Below are 26,688 nucleotides of genomic sequence, written 5' to 3'. Positions count from 1 at the left end.
TTTTACTCACCAATAAGCGAGCCACCAGTCTTGAAGAATATACGCAGTCTAGAGCAGAAAGAGAACCCAAGTTTTTAACATTTTTTAACAGTCCACTGAATATATATTATAAATAAATTAAAATGGTAATCAGTGCTGTTGCAGTATGCTGTACCTGTGCGAGTAGGTTGAGCAGTACGAGACCGAGCAGAACCAGAACGCTGATTCCAGCAGTGAAGTATCTCAGATACATGCCGAATCCTATATTTCCCTCAGAGCGGGTCTCCTCTGCAAGAGTTTGGACCGGTTCTGCCTGCCCAAGACACAACACAGAACGAAGAGGTAAAGATGGAGATTAGAGGTTTTACATGTGGAAATTTGTGGAGGGGTTTTAAGCAGGGGTGGGCGATATGGCCCTAAAATAACACCATGATATTTCATGCTATTTTCATGAAAAGATACTCTTGGCGATATGACAAAACATTTGAAAAAAAAATTATTTTAAGAACACATTACTGCAACAAAATTAAAATGACATTTTATTAATGCAAACTATATGATATAGCACACCCCTAACTGAGATATTAAATAATAATAGAATGTTATCAAATTTTTAACAGAAGCCAATGATTCAGAATGTCATAACACTAATAATGCACTCCAAATATCTCCATATATCCAGGATTAAAGTAAAATAAATGATACTCTATAATCTCTAGTAGATAAAAACAGCAAAAAATAGTACCCTGATGTCATAATTAGGGGTGGGTGATATGGCACGATATTTCAGGGTAAATTATTGTTCACAATATTCAAAAATGTTGGTGATATTAATATTGCATACAAAACGATATGGCACACCCCTAGTTTTAGGTACATTTTCAGAGCATCAAGTAAACAGTTACAGTTATCAGTTATCATTTCTAATAACACAATCCCTACTTGTGAGACAACTGAATTACAAAGATCATGCTTTCGCAGCTTAAGTTGTATATGTTATTAAAACAGCCACCTGGATTTTAAAAGAGAGCAAAAGTAAACTAATTTTTTTTTGTCCTCCACATTAATCCCCTGATCTAAACCTGATGAACTGAGATGGTGATTCGAGGTGATTTAATTGGGATGAGCTGGAGCTTCACAGCGTGAAGGAAAAGCAGCAGCTATTGTTCAGCACCTCCAGGAACTCCTTCCTTCAAGATGCTGAGAAAACTATTCCAGGTGACTCTCCCTCATGAAGATAATGAGATTAAAATACCAAAAATTATGTATGTGTTTCTGTTTAGCTTTAATATAGTGTTCAATATTTAATTTACAATGTAAAAATCTTATAAAGAAAGAAAACACATTAAATGACAGAGAAGAGGTGCATCCATATTTTGACTGGGACAGTACATTTTAAAAAGACCAACAGATGGCAGCACTGACACGCACATCCCATTCACAGCTTCTAGAGATTACTACTGGTATTTTCACATATCAGAATAATCATGTCCACATTATGTCCAGCTCTTTCACATATATACCGTTTAGTCAGAGATATTCTGTTAGTTCTGTTCTCATTCATAATTACATGAACCCAACTGGTATTAATGGGCACTATTTCAGGAAAAATGTATATGTTTTTAAATAGATGAAATGAAATAAATTTGTAGATACGTACTGGTAGCTGCTCGCCGTCGTCTTTTTCGGACATTAGTGAAGATGTGCGCGAGCGGACAGAGTTCTGCGAGAGGGTGCGAGTGCGGGAGGAGATTACTGTCCCTACAGTCTGCTGCTCCTCTTCCTCATCCTTCTTCAGCAGAGACGCGAAGTCCACACCTGAACGCAGCAGCTCAGAGTATGTGCCCCGTGCCACCATGTGACCCTGAGAGAAAGAGAGAGAGAGAGAGGGAGAGAGAGAGAAAGGGAGAGATAACATTTTCATTTATTATTATCCTTTATTTAACTAATTTTACACAAGTTAAAGTGTTTATAAAAACATTTAAAAAGCTTTTAGTTAAATCAGATGAGTTGGGAATGATCAGATGTTTTAATGGGTTTAATTTGATATGGTGTTTTTACAATGAAAACTGTAATAAATGATCAAAAGGTTTATGTAAGGCCTAGATCACATGCTGTCTCACTACAACTATCCAAAGTTTTCATCTGGGACCTTACGGATTAGGCATTAGGTAAGGAATGTGGGACAGAAGCTCTGCACACTCACCTCCTTTAAAACCAGAATATGGTCAGCTGCTTTTAAGTACTGAAGCTGATGAGTAACAAGGATCCTCGGCTTCTTCTTCAAAACACCACAGATACACCTGCACAAGAAAACATGCAATCACACTGATGGCTATGCAGGGGTGAGCAAGAGAGAACAAACTATAGTCTGGCATTTTTTAAAAACGTCTCTGACTTAAACTTAAACGCGAATGTGTAAAACTAACATGCTTTGTGGAGAAAGTAGAATAAAGGCTAAACAACTAGAGTAGAGTTTAGATTAGGCCCAAAATATCCAGCCCGACCCGGCCAGAGCCCGTGCTCGTTCTGCCCGAGCGCGACGCAACCCACCCCATAAACTGATCATTTTGAGCCCAAGCCCGATTTAAACCTACATTTTTTTCAACAAGTGCGTTAAAACTAAGCTTTTCGAAAAAATTTTGACTGTTTGAATGAGTGAAATCTGTTCAGAATGTTGTTAATTAACATTGCAACACTGAAAAAGACCTATTATTTAAGAAACATTATTATTAAAAACAGATTTTAGAAAGATTAAAACAAAAACAATGCGAACAATGATCCACAGGCCTAAACATCGGTAAATTAGACTACAAGAATGATGTCTGAATGTGAATGACTTTGCTCCAATCTAATATAATTTAACATTGTTTAAGAATAGAAGATAATTTCTAAACAAACAAACTTTTTTATATTGAGCTTATAGTCTAAGTGCAAACAGTTCAGTTCACGTCGGGCCTCGGGTCAAGTCGGGCAGAGAATCTAAGCTCTAAACTAGAGTAAACTAGAGTAAACATCATTAACCAGATATCCCTATCGAGATTCCACCAGTATAATGAGTATCTGAACACTTACCAACTGCATGCACAGAACCCTACTGAGAAATACAACAAAACCGTATTGAGAAATACAAGAAAATAAGAAAAACTTACTGCTCAAACAGATGTCTGCCCACTTCTGCATCCACTGCACTCAGAGGGTCATCCAGGAGGTAAATATCAGCATCTTGATACACAGCCCTAGGAAACACAATGCACAATTTATAACGCCTGTTTTATTAAAAATATTTTTCTTAAATCATGTGCTCCTACTACAGTAGGAAAATGTCATTTGCTCTTTGATTTGCGGTTGAACTGAGAGACACAGAACAGTAAATGAGTAAAAGAAGTGAAAGAAGCACACAGACTGAGTTGGCATAGTATTATTACAGGATTTCACAGAAATGTGACACAGGCTAAGCAGCATTACACTGTTCTTGCAAATCAATTTCCTGTCAGCCTCGCCAGAGTTTCATAATGAAGTTAGCAATGTGCCAACATCACAGGGTAATGATTGAGATGCTATTTTGCCTGTTACAGTCAGTGAAACATCAACATAAATTAACTTTTTTGTAGATCTTATGCAGAAGGTAAAAAAGCTTTTAAGATGTTTCTTCAAATGTCAGAAAGAACATAGTGACCAGCAATGCTGCAGCGCATGTAAACTGCCAACAAACAGTTAAAATAAAGGCAGTAAATAGCAAATCAAATACAAAATAAACTGCCTTAAAGAATATTGTGATATAGGGTTTTTATTGTGTAATTTTATTTTTATTTTATACAGTATGCTTGCCTCTAAATTCAATAATCCTGCATTTATACCTGGCCAGGTTAACCCGAGCTTTCTGTCCTCCGCTTAGAGTTGCCCCGCGGTCCCCAATGACAGTCAGATCTCCCTCGGGGAGCAGCTCCATATCCTACAGCACAAAGAAAACAAGAAACAGTGGTTTAAAAAACACTAAAGCCTACAGCTACAACCCATTTTTATAGACCCCTTGGCCCTACCACTTATCCCTACCCCTTCTTTTCGAGTTTAACTGTTCCCTTTTGAAGAGTTACAAAGGGTAGTGGTGAAATCCTCCCCCCTCTAATAATAGGGACAAACCTTCAAGCATGCGATACGCCATCAGGAGCTCTAAAGTTCAGTAACCTAGCTGCTGCTAGTTAACTAGTTAACGTGAGGGATTTATCATATGTCTTCAGAAAAAGGGCAGGTGATGCAGAAATGTATTATTATTGTCTATTCATTAATTCCTCTGTGATAGAGAGCTGAAATTAGCTTTAATTAGATTTTATTTTATCGTTCCATTCCGCCTTAAATGCTGCAGCCCTTGCTGTTTGTTGCATCATTTAAGGTGGAACAGGAAAGTTAGCTAGCTAGCTACTGAGACAAACTACTAGCAATCTTTTTTTAGGCTTGTTATGAAGAATCCGGCCATAAAACCACTAAAACTACACATTAAACAATGGTAATATAGTGCTAATTGTCCGTTTTACCAAATTTATCTGTGATTCTCATACCCCTCGGTTTGAAGTATGCCTCTGTGGGCCTAAGCATTTGCCAATAATGGACTATGCATTTTCCTCATTGTCCTACAACATAATGATCTAATTCTACTTTACGAACTTCACCACTGCTCCACATCATTTATAAATTACGCACTGTAAAAAAGGAAAAAGTATTTTTAAAGTGTGTTTCAATGCAGCACTGAATGATATTTCAATAATAATATTTTTTATATTTTGTATGTCCTTTCAGGCAATTGAATCAAAGCCTTTTTTCCCGTAACTTAGAGGAACAATAGCCAAAGAGAAGACTAACAACTAATTTTACAGTCAGGAAAGAGTCGAACCCTTTTCAAAGCACAGGCCCTCAGAACTTTCTCATATCTCTGGGGCTGCAACTCCTTCCCGAACAGGATGTTGCTGCGGATTGTCCCTGGAAACACGCAGGGCTGCTGCGACGCATAAGTCAGATCCCCTCTGACCTTAACCACCCCTTTGTCCTGAGGCAGCTCCCCCAGAATTGTGCTGAGCAGGGAGGACTATGGGACAGAATATGAAAATAAAGGAAACAACAATTGATCACAGTCATAACGAGAAAGACAAAACCATATAAAATCTATTAAAAATAAAATATTTATTTACAGACCTTTCCTGCCCCAACTGGGCCAATTACAGCAAGCAGCATCCCAGGCTTTACAGTGAAGGACACGTTTTGCAGAGTTGGAGCATCCAGGCTCTGGGGAAAGAATGACAAGGATCTGAGTACATGAGTTGTACTGTGTGTACAACCAGTGTAATGAGAAACAAATAGGCAGACATGCTAATAAACTGCATATTACTATTGCTTTTTACTGTTTCATAGAAGGTCAGCTCCAGTATTTGAGATACAGAAAGAAAACACTGTATTTTACCTTGTCCCAGTAGCAGATGAGATCATGGATCTCAACGGATGCTTCCTTTTTCTCCTCTTGAAGTAAAGGCACACTATGTTTAACCAACTCATCCAGCAAAAGGAATTTCTAGAACCCAGAAGAGGGAAAACACATGGTAACACTGCAGTCATATTTACAATTATTAACATGTCTGACCATTTTTTAATGATTAGCAGGTTTACTGATCTCTATTAAGCCTCTTTCTCTATTTGCTCACATGAGCAGAGCAGCTCAGTTAATATTGCACGGTTGTCATGCCAGAAGGTAGCCTCTTCTGAAGCTGATGCACAAAAAAGCCCACAAACAGCTTGCTGAAGACAAGCAGACTAAAGACATAGATTACTTAAACCATGACCTAGACCTGTGGTCTGATAAGATCAAGATAAACATACACGCTTTGGTTCAAGCATGCGTGGCGGCAACAATATAAGCAGAACAAAGAAAAGTGTGCCTTGCCTGCATTCAAGCTACAATTCATTGAAGGAGCTATGAATGGCAACATTTACTTTGACATGATGGTTGGTGTGGTGCAGTGGATAACACCACTATGTGCTATCGAGCTTGAAATCATGAGGAGGACTGGGGTTCAATTCCCAATCTGTAAGACTACACTGGTCCACCTCTGTAATAAAAATAACTTTCTAAGTAACTATGGATAAAAGTGTCAGCTAAATCCTGTAAATGTAAAATGTAAATTGTAAAAGTGTAATACTGAAGCAGAGCATGATCCCCTCCCTTTGTAAACTGGGCCGCAGGGCAGTATTCCAACATGATAACATGAGGGTAAAGGTAATGGACTGACTAAGCATGTCTCCAGACCTAAATCTGTTAGAGCATCTGTGGGGCATCCTCAAACAAAACAAAAAGGAGGAGCGCAGGGTCTCTAACATCCACCGCTCTGTTATGTCTTCATGAAGGAGTAAAAAAGGATTCCAGTGGCAACCTGTGAAGCTCTAGTGCTGGAAAAAAATTGTGGCCATCGAAAATATTGACAATTTGGGAGCAATTTGTTGCCAGTGTTTTAGACATTAATGAGTGTGTGTTGAGTTATTTTGATGGCACATCAAATTTACACTGTTATACAAGCTGTACACTAACTTTTTTTACATTTTATCCATATCATGTCTTCCGTGTTGTCCCATAAAAAATGTAATAAAGTATTTACAAAAATAAAAGAGATAACTAACTTTTGTGACACACCATGCATTCTCTAATTAGTATATATTTCACAGTACTAAAACAGTATTGCTGTTACGTAACGCAGCCTTGCATTGGCCTCGTGCTTCACTGCTGGAAGCTGATCTAAGATTAACCCAGAGAAAAACACCTGCTCTATTACAGGCTGGAGGTGTACAGAGGGGTTCAGCCCTATAAATCTACCCTTTTATTTACCACAGGCTTAGAGCACAAGGGTCTTTTTCCAGATATACACAGGACGCATCCACTTCACTTCTCCTTTTTCCACTCAACAGCCATGTATACAAAGAGCAACCTCATCTATTAAAGGAACAAACTTTCATTTATTTAGTAAACCTGACCTTAAACACAGTCAAATATTGACATTCTGTCTCAATTGATCTTTCTAGGCAGAATGAGGTAAACATCCACCTCTGGTTAATTATATATGAAGGGGCTGACATGATAATTGAGAGCGTAAAATCTCATAAATTATTAACACGGTAGTAAAACTGAATCCGAAGAAAAGCAGCATGACTTATCTATACTGATGTCACCTGTTGTGTAGGGTTATCGTGTACAAAGTGCTCTACCTTAATCCTGGTGATGCTGACGCCGGCCTCTGACACTTTCTCGATGGCCGCGGGGAAGAACAGCGTGACGGTGAGGCGGACGGCGCTGTACAGAGACACCGCTACAAACACGCGGCTGGCTGACATCTTGTTCCCCACCAGCACGTACACGGCGAACGTCACAAACACGATAATCTTGCTTGCCGAAAAGAAAGAGGCCATGTTCAGTCCACGCAGGTAGGAGCTGCTCATGATCTTGGAAATCTCTTTCCTAAGAAAAAACAAGGCGGAGACAAAAATATTTGAAATAGATAAGAAATATTACAGCTTTTTGAAATACATGTAACAGTAAAGGTCAAAATCTGTATTTAATACACACAAACCAAGATAAATTAAGATAAGCCTATTGTTCAACCATTGCTGACACTGACTTGCAAATGCACACACAGAGCTTGTCTAGGTTCTTTAGAAAAGTACTGCCAAAAGAATAGGATTCTCTGGAGCAGATAAACATAAACATACTGGCACTTTGCATAATGCCGTATTAATGCATAACAAACTGTATTAGTGCAGCCAGTGTCGCTTGGTCCTTTTCTGGCATATGATAAATATGTCAGCAAGTATCGGTTTGAAATATTGGCCATAATATATATATATATATATATATATATATATATATATATATATATATATATATATATATATAAATAAAAGCAATCCTCAGCCACTACACGGTATAATCCCAATACCATTGTGTATCCATTTAAATATCTATATACTGCCAGTGTTGATGCATTTTATGTGTCAAACTACAACCACTGCATTGCTAAATAAACTGAGGGTAAAGGTTATTTACTTTCCCACTTTCCCATTACTTTCCCACTGCGCTCCGCAAACCAGCAAGCTGATTGGCTGTTTCTCCGGAGAGGAAATTGTTTTGGGGCTTTGATTTGGCACCCCCCACATTCCTTAATCCAGAGTGTCATGTGAGTACTAGCAATACATCATAGAGAGCATTACCTCCCACAGAGAACAGCACAGTGGGTGGTAATGCACCCGACACTCTGGATAGAGACATTTAAAAGATAGAGACATTAAATCTGGACAAACCAGGAGACATCATACAGGCACAGTGGCATAAGTACTACGCTATTTGAGGCAGATAAAGGTCATGTCGCGGTCATGTCGTAGATATTATTAGATTGACACCCTGCAGAGGCTGGAGTTTCTGAATCTATTTGTATAGTTAAATGTACAGTGTAAGCACACTGCATGTAAAAACTGCACAGCCAAGCAAAAACTGAAACCATTCACTTAAAACTGCACTATCAGCGCTCATCATGTAAGCCTATAAAATATTTAACAAGCTTATCTATCACAGCTCTCCTCTTAAAATGATATAAAGAGCAACGGACATAACAGAAGGCTAGACACTGTCATTTCCACTATACTGACAAATATATTGGGACACCTGATCATTTATAAGTCAAGAGTAATCAAACTTTATTATGCTTTTGTTGGGGTAACTGTCTCTACTGTCCTGGGAAGGCGTTTTAGATTTTAGAGCACTGCTGTAATTGAATGATCACCACCCCAGCTTGTTCCCAACTTATAACAAAAGTACTGCATGAAGCACAATCATTTCAGAGCATGAGGTCAATAGGTCTATATTTAAAAGCTACAAAGAGTCATATTCCATGAATAATAGAAACTTATATAATAATATATTACAAAGGACTTGATAAACTGTGTGTAAATTTGTGTCTACTAATGGGTGAAACTTAAAGCAGCTCGTTCATTAATTATCTAAAAATATTTGGAAATAAAGTACCAGTCAAAAGTTGGACACACCTTAAAACCTTAAAACCTTGAATTCAGTGTCTTTTCATTATTTTAAAATGTTCAGCATTGTAGATTAATAAATAATAGAATATAATAAATAATAGAATAATAAAGTAAAAAAAAAACTTTGAGAGTATCTTCAAGTTCAGTCGCAAAGACCATCTAACATGCTATGATGAAACTGGCTCTCATCAGGAACCCCCTTATCAAAGGAAGACCAAGAGTTCCCTCTGTTGTACCTAAGTTACTTCTTGATTCCTAACGTGTTCCTTCATAGTCTTGATCAATCAATCACTATTCATTTACTATGTAGGGAAAAAAAAATAAAAATAAAAACACTAAATGAGAAGAAGGTGTGTTCAAACTTTTGACTGATACTCTATAGGGCCCAGTTTTCCAAACAGGGATTAAGCCTAGTCTTAAACTACACAACATTTTGAATGGAGATTTTCTATTGAAAGGACTATGTTTAATCGCTGTTCAGAAATCCAATCCATAGCGTTTTAATCACTGTTTTAATAAGCAAGATAAGAAAATTCAGTATATCTTACTTTCTGACATCATTGACCAAGGCTGCAAAGGGCTTTTCCCATGCGTACATCTTAATGATTCGAATTCCAGACACCACTTCATTCATTGTGCGTATTCTGCTGTCAGTCAGGGCTGCTGTTTTGCTCCTGGAGGGTGTGGGAGAGGGAGAGAGAGAAAACAAGAGAAAGAGAGAAAAAATATTTGGATGAGAAATATTTTAGATACAAATCAAAACAGAAACTCCACTAATAATTGCTAGACTATGTGTGAATGTGTATATTCTTTCCCACACAGCAATCAGACACTTGTGGCTTAAATCACATGCAGTAATCAGGCGTGAACAGGGTCTTTGACACAAGACTGAATCTTCTGAAATTTCTATAAGCATGTGCATCACATGACCACTCAGTAGCTACTTCTACAATCACTTAACCTGCTGAACCTTTGGAAGAGAGTTCCTGTAGCATGTGATATGTGGCCTTTGAGGTACGGTTGTCCTATGAGGACTGAGTAAGCACTAAGCATGCAGTAATGATGTGCAGAGTCTCATAGCAACTCAGTTGCTATAACAGTTAATGACAACTGATTAGAACCTCATATCCAAAAACCTCAGTGAAGTGATCTTAAAGGGCACTATAGTGATTTATTCAAAAAATGCACAGTTCTAAATATAGGGCTGCAAAAATAAGGCAACATAATTGACAATGTCAATTATAAAAAATTGTCCATTTTTAAATTGCATCTAAATCCCATGTTCAGCTGTTTCTAGCATTTTGAAGCGACAGAGAAATCTAGAAACAAACGCTGTGAAAAAGGGCACAGTAGAAATAATCATTGCCGAATTGACCAAGATGACCAATTAGTTAAATATCAAATTAATCATTATTAATCAATAATAACCATGACTTTTGGTGAAAGGGGAATCTTTGCTTTTATCAAGAAGATGCGCTCCCAAGAGAGGGTGCTTTTCATGGCGGGGTGTCGAATTCAACAAAACACCAGCAAGCCCACTAAGCAGTAAATAATGACGTAAGCGTACTCGGGCACGGATTGTTTAAACGCAGTGTGAGTGCAGGTCAGCGGGGAGTGGGGAGGGGGCAGAACCATGTACATCCTAAAATCTCTGTTCAAAATGTATGTACCTGAACTTGGAGAAAAGTCGTCCAAACACTGTTTGTAGGGGCATCAAAATGACGAGCACTGCCATGCCCGCCAGGCACGATGCTCCGATCTCTTGCCACAGAAGGCCAATAACAGCTGCCGCTTGCAGTGGGCCCACCCACAGAAAATGCAAGAAAATCGTCACCTGAGGAGGAAAAAATGTATTTAAGCTAGATAACGATTTAAGATAATGATGCACAAAAGCAACTTGCATCTCTTGGCACAACAAAGCAGCAAGAAATGCAATAGAGAAAAAATGAGGCATATCAAGTGTAAAAAATAAATAAGTTAGTAAAATAAAAAAGTCTAAGGCTTGAGCACAAAGAAGAGAAAGAAAGAAAAAATAAACACCAATAAAAGCAGCACTTGTTGCTGGTTCACTTTGAACCTCAAACAGATTGCGGCAAAATAAGCCTTTCAGTCCTGCCCCTACTTGCTTCCCTGAGTTTTGCTTTCTCATGTCTCACCAGAGAAAAACTATAAAAAGGAAAGGAAATCAATATTTTCCTTTATAATGTGTGTTTAGCTTTAGTTTGTGGGCATCACTTATGTGTTATCTGCTCTCAGTTATCTGATAGTTGGGACAAGGTTTAAAGAAAAAAGAGGTTGCATTATAATTGCATCCTACACACAAATACTATCTGTGTATATTATAATTATACATAAGTGTTAAAGCATTGATTTACTAACATACTTTAAAGCAAGATCTCCAGCCACCATTACTGTTGTATTTTCATTCTTGGTCACCATTATATTCTGATACTGTTCCATACATACTGTTCCCTTTTATATTGCATTGCAGGATATAATGTCAATTGTAATCACACTTAACAACCAGACGGTTCTGAGTATGTATAGTGGAGATTTAAAATATAGTAAACACTTTTGTTATTTTATCTATAATAAATAGTTCATACTCATAAACTAATAAATATTAGTAATGAGCATGCCATTAGGTGCATCCAGAGTCATTATAAAGCTTAAAAAATAGCAATCCTCTATTTTTATCATTTTAATTATTAGACTTAAGGCTAAATAACACTGGCTAGATAACACTCATTTTGTTTTAAATGTTAGCTTTATGCATATTGGCATACTGTCTTCTACTCACTGTAGAATTTAGTTCATGTAAATAAACATGTATATAATAATAAAATATAATATATATATATACACACACACACACACACATATATATATACATAAAAAAGAAAAATATTAACAACAGAGCCAACAAATACTTCAGCTAGGTGGCTGCATGCATTCTTACAAATCCTGTTATACCTGAAACTCTCATAACCTGACTGTTCTGAACTGATGTTTCTTTTTCTGTGTAAGTGAATGATTCACACTCAATTTCTTCACTTTACAAAGTATCATAGCCTGACGTAGACTGTTTAAATAATGTGAGAGGGGTTTGCCTTTTGTCTCTGTAATTTTAGATGTGTATAGAGGCCCACAATTGCCAACAAGCACACAAAATACACACACACAAACAATTCCCGGATGTCTTTTAACAGAGGCCAGCATGCTGTTCAGAAACAAAAGCCCTCTAAATTACCTCAGTCACCCAGCCAAATATGTAGCCTTTGGCTCACAGCCTCAGGGATTCAGGTTTAAGTGAAGAGGGGGTGGGGTGAGAGATCACTAAAGAGGCAATTAAATGGAATACCAATGCCAGCGTATTTAAGAGGGTTGTAATTTAATGGAAGAAAAAGAACAAATAAATGTCTGGTCCGGTAGCTACATACCTCATCAAACTTGTTGACATCATTGGACAACAGGTTGACAATCTGTCCTGTAGTGGTCTGTCCCATAGCGACACTGCTAAGGCACAAAGCCTTAAAAGAAGAGAGAAAAGTTCAATTTTATCAGTAAACTTTAAAAATATGCTATATATAACGCTAAAAACAATATCTACAGCTCTGGAAAAATATATTTGAGTAAAATGAACATTGTGATTCTATTCCATAAACTAATGACAACATTTCTCCCAAATTCCAAAATAAATAGTCATTTAGAGCTTTCAGACCTCAGAAAACAAGTCTATATTTATAAAGTTTTAAGAGTTTAGAAATCAATATTTGGTGGAAGAACACTGGGTTTTAATCACAGTTTTTTTCATGCAACTTGGCATCATGTTCTCCTCCACCAGTCTTACACACTGCTTTTGGATAACTTTATGTTGCTTTACTCCTGGTGCAAAAATTTAAGCAGTTCAGTTTGGTGGTTTGATGGCTTGTGATCATCCATCTTCCTCTTGATTATATTCCAGAGGTTTTCAATTTGGAAAAAACAAAGAATTGGTCTTTTATTTTTTTCCAGAGCAGTATTGATCTTATTCCAACAATGCTTTCTTGATGCGCTATTTTTTGTCAATGAGTATAATTCCAGAGATCATCATTATCATGAGGGCATGTACTAAGAGATGCAAACCTTCTTGTAGATCATGTGGCACATAGCAATTCGTATCTTCATGCCGGCTCTTTGGACGTGGTAGAAGTAGAGATGGTGCAACAGGGCTAAACCAAGTGTACAGCAAGACACTCCAGCAGCATAACCATACGCCTCATACAGTGCAGCCATATCATCAGTGTCATAGTTCTCAAAGTACCGGATCAGTTTTCCTAGAAACACTGGCTGCACCAACTTTATAAGTTCCTGTAAAAAAGAAGACAGATCATCATATCATATTATCATATTATTTATTTATCTGTAAAACAATATTTTTATAGTACAAAAATATTAAGAAAGTTTTCTACCTCAATAAGTGTAAATACGCCCAAAATGGAGTAAGACTTCCAGTAGCACCTGATAATGGCTTTGGTGAGTTTTGGAGTTCTGAGTTCTTTGGTTGCTGACTGCACTTCCTGGTCCCAGTAGCTGAGAGAAAGAGACAAGAGAGAGAAACAAAACTTTAATTTTTTATTTATTTAAGTTCTATCCTGTTTTTTTTCTCCCCAATTTATCCCAGCCACTATCACTAGTGATGCTCCCAACACCAGGAGAGTGAAGACTAGCACACGACTACTCTGATACATGTGAAGTCAGCAGCATTGCCGAGTAGCATCACAGGGCTAACACTCAGAGGAAAGCGCAGCGACTCGGTTCTGATACATCAGCTCACAGACGCAGCCTTGTGCTGATCCACATCACCCTAGGAGAGATGAAGGGAAAGAAGAGCGCCATCTACTGTACCCACCCAGAGAGAGCAAGACCAACTGTGCTCTCTCAGGGTTCCAGCAGCTGATGACGAGCTGCATGACTGGGATTTGAACCAGTGATCTTCTGATCATAGTGGCAGCATCTTTTATCTCTTTAGATGTGATCTTTCGCTACAGGCCTGTGTTTCCCTTTTAGCACAAAATTGTAGAACTATGTGAAATGGTAGAGTTAGCATTATTTGAAACACTCTTTCTACTATTTAAAATGATCTGAATTTCATAAAGCTGTGGACAAAGGCTTTACACTCCTACAGTAAGTATTGGTGTCACTGGTGTATTACTGGGTATTAACCAGTTAATGCAGACAGAGGGGATTATTTATGACTTGAATCCTGCCCAGCAGAATGGAGTATGCAGTGATGATTAAAAATAAAAAGTATTTAAAAACCTTGTATCTCTTTTAATAAAAGTCAATAAGGCCTGAGGCCTGGTTCACAGAGCAACAGTTTCACCTTTAAGCTTTAAATAGAGCTTTTGCTAGAGAGTTGCATGTAAATTCCGGGGCCGTAAATAAAAACAAGTCAAGACAGTTACAAAAATCTCATTGGTGGTTTGGGATTGGCCTGTTTCCCAGCTCTGCTTCGGTTATGCTGGATTTTTGTTTGAAGGAAGCACAGACATGTTTGGGGTTTTACAGTGTGTCACTTCCATATAGCATACTCTCGTTATTCAAATATACCAAGGAAATACATTGTACATTTACATTTTGTGAGCAGCTGCTTCACATTTTCAAAGTAGGCAAAAAAAATGTACCCTGCAACCACATCATTTAGACCCTGCCTTGAAACTATAGCTTTGAAATCAGATACTCAGATAATGCTAAAAAGACAACTTACAAAAAAAATAAAAATAATCTAGTCTTTAAAATTTTTTATGTTTGGGCTAAGCGCTGCCACCATGATCAGGAGATTGCTGGTTCGAATCCCAGTCATGCAGCTTGCCATCAGCTGCCAGAGCCCTGAGAGAGCACAATTGGCAGTAGATGTTGCTCTTTCCCCTCATCACTGAAAAGGGTGATGTGGATCAGCACAAGGCTGAGTCTGTGAGCCGCGGTATCAGAACCGAGTTGCTGTGCTTTCCTCCAAGCGTTAGCGCTGTGATGCTACTCGGTAATGCTACATCAGCAGCAGTTCTGAGTCTGACTTCACATGTGTCGGAGGAGGCGTGTGCTATGATTCACCCTTCTGGTGTTGTCCTAATGAGTGGGTTGGTTAACTGGCCTTGTAAATTGGTGGGAGAATAGGATTAAAATTAGATATAAAATTATATAAAAAAGTACAAATGTACCAGTGTGACCAAATAAGATCCGATTTTACTTTCCCCACATAAAAGCACACTGACACGTATATTGTTTTACCTCAACACAATGGTAATAGTTTGTCACTAATGTCCTGTACTGGGAGACTGTTTTGAGGAACAGTGGGGGTTCAACTACAACAATAAATGGTCCTCGCATTCCCGTAACAGCTCTGACAGAAAATGCGGCAGAACATTTAAACCACCAGGGAACTCCCTCTGTAATGCTGCTCTCATCTACTGGCAAATAAGCATTAAAGGAAACACACAAACACGCAGACAGGAAAAACAGTGACAGAGCAACAAGGAAAGAGAAGGCAAATGACAAAAACGACAAAAACACAGTTAATGCCAGGAGTATACAGGCTCTATACTCTTGCCTTGGCTATTCTTAGTTCTCATTCATGCTTAGAACAACACCCTTTTCTCATTCATGCTTAGAACAACACCCTTTTCAAATTTAATACAATAAAATCCCCACTGATGCAGAAATATCCTATAAACAACCACATGTAAAAAAAAGACTGCTGTACATGACCTTCAACTCTGTAAAAAGTGATATGCCTACATTAGGTCACAGTGATTTACAAAAACAAACAAACAAAAAAAAACTATGAAATGGAATTGATTATTCTGAAGTTACATGCCATTTAACTGTACTTTAAACATAGGAGCTTTAAAAGTAATATGACTTCAGGGTAGAACATTTATGTGTACGCTTTTGTCTTCTAAACACTGGCTCAGCTCGAAACGATTAGTTTTCCTCCAGTTCTGTGTCAAAAGCATGCTCTGATTTACCCACTGATACTGTAAGGGGACATTTGTAAGATGAAGCACCGTTTTTAGAACTAATTTTGGATTAAAGGCTTATTTTCATCACTTACATGGTGGACAAGAGAAATAGTTAGACAAACTTAGCACATATGATTGATGAGTGATGGGCGGATTATGATTAGAGGAGCAAGAACACATACTAGACAGTCCAGCATGTTTAAAAATGGCTAAAAAAGTTAACTGGCTGTTTTTTCGCTAACTGAGACTAACCGAATAAACTACAAATAAGTTGTAACTCAGATGTACAAAAAGATATAGCAATTTTCCACTACATTTCTGACATTTTCCTTGACAGACTGCATTAGACCCTGTGTATATACTCTGCTGCCCTTTAGCTTTTGGGTTTTCTGATGAGTAACATACATGTAATAGATGAAATAAGATAAAAGATGATAAGTCCTGAACCCAACAACAACCATGACAATCTGATACTGGCTTAACATGGTCCAGAAGCACAGCATAACACTGTGTTCATGGTTCATGTTCTATTGCCTCAACTGCCAATTGCCAAATACTCAGACTGACAAAGAAAATAATCCAATACTGTGAGAAGGAACAAATAAAAACCCTCCTAAGCCTGGGCTCAATTCCTTTAACCATATCAAACTTTATTGCATTTCTGGTTTGGGTAGCATTAGCTCCTGGTACTCTTCCACATGAAGCCCCAGCAGGTGCTTAAGTGAACTGATTGTATTATCCGACGCAACCATACTTCCACCCTTGGCACACAGGCTCTACAAACATTACAAGCGTCTGTTCCTTCATTACATGTCACACACACATGCTATAGATGTCAGTGCAACATGTACTGACAGTGTGAAAATGCTTCCTTTCCCTGCAGCTCCCATTCCACTAGCCTTATAAAAACAGCTCTGAGGTGCCGCATTAAGCAATAACCTTGGCATGCATTAAAAACCACAGTATTTAGTAACACTATTCACACTTCACCACCATAGACTTTGAACATTTAATAGGACTGACATTTCCAAACCAAAATTTGGTTAGCAACTAAATGGACTGACAGGAAGTATAACCTTTGTACCTCCCAATGTAGTTAGTAAACACAGCAAGACATAAACAAATCAAGACTTTATTTAAGAACACATGGATAAGCAGAGCAGCTCAGTATTCTAAGCATGGGTGATGTTTTTTGTGTCCTGTGTACAGCTTTATTTGTTTACATACCTCTGAAGTTCCCCTCCCAGTCTCTTCGACTCGTCCTCAGGAAGCACTTTAAACATGTCATCTTCCTCAAGTTTTCGTTTGTATCCAATGCGAAACAGGGGGTTCAGCCAGCTGAGTAAAAAAAAAAAAAGAGAAGGAAGACACAGCACAGGGCTTCCCGAAACTGAAAGTGAAAATTCTCAACAGCAGCAAAGCTAGCAAAAAAGCCAATGTTTCACAATGTAAAATGACCCACAGCTACTGTTTTTGTCTACGTTCTTATTAGATAAAATGATGAGATGAAACTCAAGTTCAAATGCTGCTAAAAACGGCAGCAAAGGGAAACAGCTGTGCTTTTGTGAGATGTTTACTTTCCTGTAAAAAGGTCAACAGCAGGCAGGTTAGCTAGTTAGCTAACTAATAAAAAAATACATCTGAAATAAAAAATGACCTTTCTTTTCATTCTATCTTTTTCTTTTATTCCATTCTCTGGTGTTTTAGGGCATTATAAAAACATAGTTATTTAACTATTTAGCTAGTTAGCTAACTAGTGATTCTAGGTGATTCTCTTTAGGAAAGGATCATCAAGAGTCAAGCTGACAACCAGCAACTGTAAAGCTGAACAACAGCCAGGTAAGGTAACTAATAACCTACCCAGAGAACCTATTTGACTAATTTAGCAAATACAAAAATAAATCAGCACTAATAGCTAGGTAACTATGTATTTACTATAAAAAATACATTAGCTACTAGACTTTAGTACTTTAGAAAACTTTAGAATTTTGTATTTAAAGGCAGTGGGAAAGTGCCAGGTAGCGTTTTTAGTTATTAATGACATTTTTATAACATTATTAACGTTGTTAAAGGCTAGCTAAGGTGAGTCCCTATAGGAAAAGCATAATCAAGAGTCAAGCTGACAACCAACAATAACCTACCTAGAGAACCTATTTAACCAATTAGCTAATTTAGCTAATACAAAACTAAATCTGAGCACTAAAAGTTAGGTAACTATGTATTTACTATAATAAATACATTAGCTACAGATCCAGTTTAGACTTTAAGACTTTGGAAAAGTTTAAACTTTTGTAGTTAAAGGTAACGTAGTGGAAAATTTCAGGTAGCGTTTTTAATTCTGAATTACATTTTTATGACATTATTAACATTGTTATACTTTAGCCCTACAGAAAAAGCACATGCATGCTGAGAACCAAAAACAACTTTATAGACAGATAACTTTAGTTAGGTTATGTAGTTAATGTCAGTCACTGGATTTTGTAGCCAAGAGGGGAGGGGGATCACGTGTGTGAGTAAATAAAAATAAATGAATAAAAATAGTAACTACAGCCTGCACTGTAAACGTTAACGTTACTTCTTTTCCTTCTGCTGCTGCTGCTGTATGAGTAAGCTAGCTTTTAGTTTAGCTAATCTGGCTAGCTCTTGCTCATTAGCCTCTGCTAGTAGTTAGCTAACCTATAGCTTATTAACTTTAATTAGCTAATTTCCTCAGTTGAACTTCCTGACATATGTTAGATAGGTTATGTCCAGGTAAAATAATTCCTCAGTATTTATTTTATAAAGGTTATTTCTTCCCCAGTAGCCTAAAACAGCCTCCATACACACTTAGCTAACCTATATAAACTCTCACAGCCCGCAGTAACCGGCTAGCTCACTCACCAGAACAGTATCTGAGACACAATATTAGCAGAGGCGGCCGGATTAGTCTTCACATCTTTGCCCACGGGCTCCATATCGATTATTATCCGCTCCGGAGCTTCACCCGCTCATCCGCGCGCTGCCTCGCTCACTTTCCTCCTCACTTCTGAACAGATTCCTCATAAACTGTTGTGTAACTTCCCCGCGTGCACATGGTAATCAGCAGGTGACGGAGGCGCTCGCGCTGCTGCTCTCGCGCTGCTGCTGTTGCATCGTAAAGACAGCCGGCAGCGCTGTAGATGAAGGACGCCGCCCAGCTGCCCGCGAGGGCGCAGCTCGCTATCGGCCCAGGGCGTGTTCCCTCGCAGCCCATTGGTCCATTGTCCCCGAGGTGCACATTTCCAGGAGCCTGGAGCTGTCACTGCTGCACAACAGAGTGTAAAGTGTGTACTGTTATCATTAAAAACAGCTTAAAATTGTGAAATACCATCAACCTTCACCTTTTTTTTATCACTTTTTTATCAGTCAGTTCTGTAGTAAACTGACTGATAACTGAGAAAAGAAGCACTTCAAGGACAGTCCATTCTGTAGGAAAAAGTACATTTGGGACAAAAGTAGACAAAAGTCATAGCAGCATTTAATAACTAAGCGTTTATCTAGAATTAAAAGAGAAAATTAATTAATTTAGTTATTTTTTTTATCTTTGATTCATTTTATATTGTATTGCTAAAGAGAGCACACTGAATCTCGATGTCCTTGTAAAATGACATTAAATGTTGTACATTGACATTAAACGTCATTGTACAAGGACATTGAGATTCAGTGTGCTCTCCTTAGCAATACAATATAAAATAAAACAAAGATTTAAAAAAATGTAATAAATAAATAAATAAATAAATATTGGTCTTTTTTTCCTTTATTGATCAATTTCAATGTTACATTAACAAACATTCTTTATTTTTTAACAACTTAATCAACTCCCCCAAGCTATCTAACCCCCCTCCCTAGCCCCCCCTAAGTGGTTCCTCAGGTGTTCATGATGGTTGCTATGGTGTTGCTATGTGACACCAATAAATTCTATCCAACAAATTCCTGATATTTGCTTATTTAGGAGTATTTTATTCTAATCCCAGTATGATGATTTCATCATTGCCATGGGAAATACATCACAATAATACTGTATTGTGAGATGCCCTGTGATTCCCATCCCTAGAAGGGGTGACAGGAACCAGCCTGACAGAAATATGAAACAGAAACGTGATTTAATATTGACCCAATGTAACTACAAATCTGATTAGACGTTGCCTTTGAAGTCCTTGAGCTCAGATTGTGCTCTCTCCAGTGTTTTAAATGTGGAAGATGTGGAAGCTATTTTACATATTTACTGTCATTAAGTATAGATTTGTTCCAGTCAAAGCAATAATATAAGTCAATGTTTTAAGATAAACATGTTAGCAATTATTTATAGTATTAGTGTTTAGTACACAAGTGGGCCACAGATATTGTTTGTGCCCATTTTTAAGTGGTTCCTCTATCCCACACATCATTTACCTCATTAATAATTAACAAATCTGTCACCTATTGGGTCAGGTGTGTTAGAGTATTGGTCTCCAAACCTGGTTTTAAAAGCAGGCCCACTGCCCATGACTACTGCCTGAGAGACAGAGATACCAACATGTACGGGGTTCCCAGGACTGCCTTAGGTGAATATATGAAACAACTGAGCTAAAGGATATTCCCTTTGAACAGTTCTCATTTTAGGTTTAGAGCCTTTTGATAAGATGTGTTTGTTAGAATTCTGCTTTTTGGCCACAAAACCAACAAAGAAGGGCATTGTAAGTAGAGCTCAGCATTGCAATGGCCTCAAAAAAAAGTTCAGTCTTCAAGCAACAGAAAAAAAAACCACACTGTGCTGCTGTGAGTGAAGAAATACCACATGTTGATCCCGCTCTCTCTCTCAGTACCAGCACAAAGAAATCAGAGAGCATTTCAGTCCATATTTTAGCTTTTTTACAACAATAAGTGTAACTTGCAGTAAGGGCTGACAGAAAAAGAATCGCATTAAAAATCACTCCTGCACTTTTTAATCCAGTTTTTCTGCTTAGATGAACAGGTTTAATTAAACTGCATGACCAAAAAAAAAGGTCACAAACTCTAATATTTGGTTGGCTCACCTTCAGCTTTGATTGCGGCACACATTCGCTGTGGCATTGTTTTAATAAGCTTGTGCAATGTCACATTATTTATTTTTAAATCCAGTGTTGCATTAATTTTTCACCAAGATCTTGCAGCAGCATTGATGATGGTAGAGTCTGACCAACCGCTGCACAAAGCAGCTCTTCTCCATCCAGCACATCCCAAAGATTCTCAATGAGGTTAAGATCTGGACTCTGTGGGGAACTCTTTCAATCCATGTGTGAAAATGAAGATCTCATGCTCCCTGAACCCTGAACTATTTCACAATTCCAGCCCCATGAATCCTGGCATTGTCATCTTGGAATATGGCTGTGCCATCAGGGAAGAAATATAAAATCCATTGATGGAATAACCTGGTCTATATTCAGTATATTCAGGTAGTCAGCTGACCTCATTCTATCAGCACATACTGTTGCTGAACCTAAACCTGCAGAGCAACTGCAGCATCAACCAACCCCACATAATTTACTTACTTACATCCAGGTGGAGACTTTTCTGACCAGGCAGTGTAGTTGGTGCACTTTATAGTGAATAGAGTACAGTTTTAGATATACTGTGACAAATACTGGATATTAGTAAGCTTTAGAGACCTGCATGGAAGTGGATGGAGCGGTACAAGCCATGCCAGTGTTTTGTTCTAGTCAATACTGCTTTCTCTCTCTTTCTCTGTTTTTCTACTTTTCTCTCTCGTATGTTCTTTATAGGTTATCCGTTGGCTAAGCCTCTGAAAGGGCAGTGCATGAAAGACGCACAATGAGAGACAGAACAGGTGGGCAGTACATTGATAAAGGGAATGGTGAAAGACACACACACACACACACACACACACACACTGTAGAAAAATATTCATGGGCTCAACGTAGCTCAGTCAAGTCAATATTACTCAGTTACGTTGTAAATACATACAATTTTATGTTTATTCAACTTCACTGAGTCAAATCTAAATGATAACAGATTAATCAGTTATGTTTATTTAACCTAACGGAGTTTTGTTCACAAAACAATAGTTTAATTAGCTCAGCAGTTTTGCAGGCTTAAAGAATTTAGTTTATTTAAGATATATATAGGTATTTTCAACATATTTAAGATATTTTTTATAGAACTGCCACTACTGAAAGTAAAACACATACTGTGACAACTAGGAGCACAGAATAGAGGTAACTTGCTCTTACAGCCTACAACACTGAGGCCTGGCAATCAACAAATATATTATACTAATGCACGACTAAGATAAGGTAGCCTTGGGCAACAGACAACACAAAGATGGTAAGTAAGGGAGAGGCCACACCCAATATGCAAATATATGGTGCCAGGAGCCTATGAAAAAAAAAGCTGTACGAACCAACACTGATGAAAATAGCATTGACACGTGTAGTATAACTAAAAGTTGGTTTAAATCATATTTTTTATTGATAATATTAGATAATATTAGATAATATTAGTTCTCCTGACTAGAACACAAAATCCCTTTTTAGAGTGCGCACACACACACACAAACAGTATGTGTTTAACACAACAGAAACATAGTGTTGTTTGTTTAGAATCTAATACTGACACCAAAATCCCCACTGTGAGGCGAGGCTGAGAGAGTGTGAGGTTGTGGTGAAGCTCCACAGTCTGAACAGCACAGGATCATTAAAAATGGTACTTTAAATTGTATCTGCAAATTCTGTGGCATTATGTTAGAAAGTCACTTTGTGATTTAAAACTCAAAAGAATTTGGGTTAGTCCATATAACAACTAAGCCAAGACCCAGAAATAAATCAGCAGACATCCGTGATTCAGTTCTGTTGAAATGCTGTGGTGTTACACTGCACTGAGCTGATCAACAACAGAAAGGGCTGCGGTTAAAGCAACTGAAAATAATTCCACAGTTCCACAAGTTCGTGAATATGAGAGTTTATATCTTGGCAGGATGATTGCAGTGCTCAGTATTTGGGTGGTAATACGTCTGAAATTATAATTATGACTCCAGGATTAGCCTCCCTCCATTACTTTCTATACCCTAAAGTAGGGGTGGCCAATAAAAGAAGATATATATTTTTTGAGATGATTATCCACACAGAAGACATGTTGACTTGATTTGTTTTGCCCAAGAATGCAAAATATTTTCTCTTCTTCATATGTTTTGGTCCTGTTCTAACTTTGAATTCTTTGCTGTAAGATATATAGGTTTTTGAGAATAATAAAAATAACTTTAAATAAATACATTTCTTTAACCCCTAGGCTAGCCATGTGTGGTAATGACCCTGCTTTACCAGAGAGTGAAGAAACTTCTTCTAAAGTTTATTAAAATGGGCTTAATTGCTGTAAACAAATGTATTGCAATATATAGACAACAACAAGAATAACAGGATAGAGGGTTAAACAATGAAGAGCTATGTCTAGTGTGTTATCTCCGTTTATATTATAAAGATTAAAGTGTCTTCTGCTAATGACCTTGTTATGAATGTTTAGCTGACTATCTGTAGTTATGGTTCTGGTATATGCCAGAATTCATATTCATATTCATAAAGTTTTAAGAGTTCAGAAATCAATATTTGGTGGAATAACCCTGGTTTTAAATTACAGTTTTAATGCATTTTAATGCATTTAATGCTGTTACGTAATATTCAATTGCAGTGTATTGCAGTGCGTGTGGTTAGGTAAAGTAGTTTCTCACAGTTTTTTTGTAGCACAGAGTCAGATGTATAAACTTTGGATAGACATACAGCTCAATATTCTATTCAGATTATTTACTCTATTCATCTGATTAGATTAGCACCACCACGTGGAGTAATGTAGAAGTTACTTTAGTAAGTAAAACGGATTTTAATGGCTTTGTTGTACAGTACCAGTCTAAAGTTTGGACACACTTTCTCATTCAATGTTTTTTTAATATTCTTTTTTTACTTTGTAAAAAAATAATAATACTGAAGTTATCCAGACATTTAAATTGATGTACATGGCCACGTCCCAATCCACCATGGTCGTGTAGTTTATCAGCCTGGGTTCGATACCCGAGTGTTGAATATGTGATAGTTACAAATTAGATATAGTATATAAGTATTGATTCAAAATGCATATATTAAAAAAATAAAATTATAGTACTTAATATAATATCAAAAAGAATATATTTTCTATTAAAAGACTAAATCACTGTAAAAAAATAAAAATAAAAATAAAGATATAAAATAAAAAATAATGTTGTTATAGTCTACCAGCATGCCAAAATAAATTATTATTTTTTAAACGTGAATATTGAATCTTTTGTTGCAGTGGCTCCCAAACACTACAGTTCATTTCTCTGGAACATGTGACACACACATATTTATTACACAATATTACACACTTCATGCATGTCATCTATATATTTTGAGTTTGGTAAATGAAGAGCTTGTACTGCAGTACACCACAGAATCCCCAGATGGCAGCATAGATTCTGCATGTATTTTGTCTATGTTGGGTATTATACTTTCATCTAAATCTGAATTTGTAGAAGAACTTTATACAGTTCCTCTACAAAATTACACTAATTACTACCCTTACCCTTAACAAACAAAACCCTGATGCACAACTGTTAATGCTTTAATGTGTTTTTCTTGTTTTGGTAAAGCTGCATCTGTATGTTTTATCCACACAACACCATTCCATACACACAAATGTTATTCATTGATTTACCATGTACTGCACACTGACATGCCAAAAGTCATGAGACAGAACTAGTTCAATGTCCCAGGGAAGCAAAAGAATGCTGCTGAACTGACCTAAGAGCATCAGAAATCATATTTTACTAGACTGATCACTTTTATTTAATTATTTAATTTCCTGTCATGCATGCACATTTAATGAACATTGCTATGATGAAAACTTGAGTTGACCCAGCTAAAGCAAACACAGAGCAAAAGAGTAATATACATAAAAACAGTATTAGATAAATAGATATATGTACACATATGTACACAAGCAGAGATGTATAGTAACAAAGTAGAATTACTTCACTACTGAAGTTAAGTACTAAAATGCTGTATCTGTACTTTACTGGAGTATTATTTTTACTTCACTACTGTACTTAAGTACTTAAATGCTGTATTGTTTTTACTTCACTACATATTTTGAAAGAGTTTAATACTTTTACTCTGATATATTGTTTATCTGCTGTATCATTACTCGTCATTCCAAACACACATTATCAGAAAAGAGCACTTCAATTTCTACTCAGGTGACTTTTTTGATAGAGAACTTGTACTTTTACTCAAGTCTGAGTCTCTCGTACTTTATACATTTCTGGTGCATTTTTTTTTTGGATGAGTAAATGTCTATGTAGTGTGACTGCATTTAAATCTCTCTTAACTTTTTTTGTTATGAATAATACATTCATGTTGTTTTGCTCCCTTTATCTGAACGGTCTTTCCTCTCTGGTGGGATTAATAAAAGCAAAAACAGGATATGCGAGTGGGCCAGAGAGCAGGAAGGACAGTTTAATCTCCATTTACTGGGTTCACACACAAACTGGAAGCTCAAATACTCTCATTCACCTGCAAAACAAAGCTCTTCCTTCAAAACGGACACATACAAGTGAGGAAGCACACCATTAACCTTTACCTGTCAGCCTGAAGTGCAATAACTGTGCAGCCTCTGTTATTCTGAGCCTCAGGGGAAGAGCACCGTCAGGAATGTTCTCTTCAACAGTATTTAGTGTTGAAATGTTGTAATTTCCAATCATTTTTTGCAACATTGTATACTAAATGTTAAAATATGCTCAAAAACACTTTTAATTTACTTTGTTTTTGATTAAAAATATGTTGATTTTCTTAAAAAAAAAAAAAATGGTGAAAGCCATTGCCTTTTTTAATATATTTAATCATATGGACATTTGAGCTTCATTTCAGAGAGAAATCACACATACGGCTCTGGAAAAAAATAGATACCACTTGAAGATGTTTTGCTTGATTTTACCAAATTAAAAACCTCTGGAATATAATCAAGAGGAAGATGGATGATCACAAGCCATCAAACCACCAAACTGAACTGCTTGAATTTTTGCACCAGGAGTAAAGCAGCATAAAGTTATCCAAAAGCAGTGTGTAAGACTGGTGGAGGAGAACAAGATGCCAAGATGCATGAAAAAAAACTGTGATTAAAAACCAGGATTATTCCACCAAATATTGATTTCTAAACTCTTAAAACTTTATGATTTTGATCCTGTTTTCTCTGCATTATTTGAGGTCTGAAAACGTTTATCTGCATCTTTTCTGTTATTTCAGTTATTTCTCATTTTCTGCAAATAAATGCTCTAAATGTTCATTTTACTCAAACATTTACCTGTTCATTTTTACCAGAGCTGTACATGGACAAAAGTGTTTAGACGCCTTCTTATTCATTGTGTTTTCCCCAAAAATCAAAGGGTATTTCATAAAGTTTATCTTGCTTCGGTTGGACTAACTGTCTCTTCTCTACAAGGAAGGCTTTCTACTAGAGTTTGGCTCACTGCTGTGAGGATCTGATTGCATTCAGCGACAAGAGTGTTAGTGAGGTCAGGATGTTGGATGATCTCCACCCCACCTCATCCAAAGGGTGTTAGATGAAGCATCATCATTCCAGA

The 26,688-nt window shown here is 37.1% G+C and overlaps 1 protein-coding gene across 1 annotated transcript in view; it reads right to left on the bottom strand.

The window, feature by feature from the left end:
* abcc4 (ATP-binding cassette, sub-family C (CFTR/MRP), member 4) overlaps positions 1-19,194 on the bottom strand; it is a 41,471-nt gene extending 22,277 nt beyond the window's left edge. The window contains exons 1-17 of the mRNA XM_022675362.2: positions 18,930-19,194; positions 17,277-17,387; positions 13,500-13,620; positions 13,174-13,398; positions 12,489-12,578; positions 10,719-10,882; positions 9,597-9,722; positions 7,225-7,474; positions 5,435-5,542; positions 5,170-5,259; positions 4,871-5,062; positions 3,840-3,934; positions 3,132-3,218; positions 2,186-2,282; positions 1,640-1,843; positions 155-292; positions 11-48 (exon numbers count right to left, since the gene is read on the bottom strand). Coding sequence (XP_022531083.2) covers positions 11-48; positions 155-292; positions 1,640-1,843; positions 2,186-2,282; positions 3,132-3,218; positions 3,840-3,934; positions 4,871-5,062; positions 5,170-5,259; positions 5,435-5,542; positions 7,225-7,474; positions 9,597-9,722; positions 10,719-10,882; positions 12,489-12,578; positions 13,174-13,398; positions 13,500-13,620; positions 17,277-17,387; positions 18,930-19,003 — 2,210 coding nt within the window. The 5' untranslated portion in view covers positions 19,004-19,194. The remainder of the gene's footprint in view (positions 1-10; positions 49-154; positions 293-1,639; positions 1,844-2,185; positions 2,283-3,131; positions 3,219-3,839; positions 3,935-4,870; positions 5,063-5,169; positions 5,260-5,434; positions 5,543-7,224; positions 7,475-9,596; positions 9,723-10,718; positions 10,883-12,488; positions 12,579-13,173; positions 13,399-13,499; positions 13,621-17,276; positions 17,388-18,929) is intronic.
* Between the last annotated feature and the right edge of the window lie 7,494 nt (positions 19,195-26,688).

Source organism: Astyanax mexicanus, chromosome 5, assembly GCF_023375975.1.
Source record: "Astyanax mexicanus isolate ESR-SI-001 chromosome 5, AstMex3_surface, whole genome shotgun sequence".
In the NCBI taxonomy this organism is placed as follows: domain Eukaryota; kingdom Metazoa; phylum Chordata; class Actinopteri; order Characiformes; family Acestrorhamphidae; genus Astyanax; species Astyanax mexicanus.
This window is presented reverse-complemented; position numbering and strand designations above follow the sequence as displayed.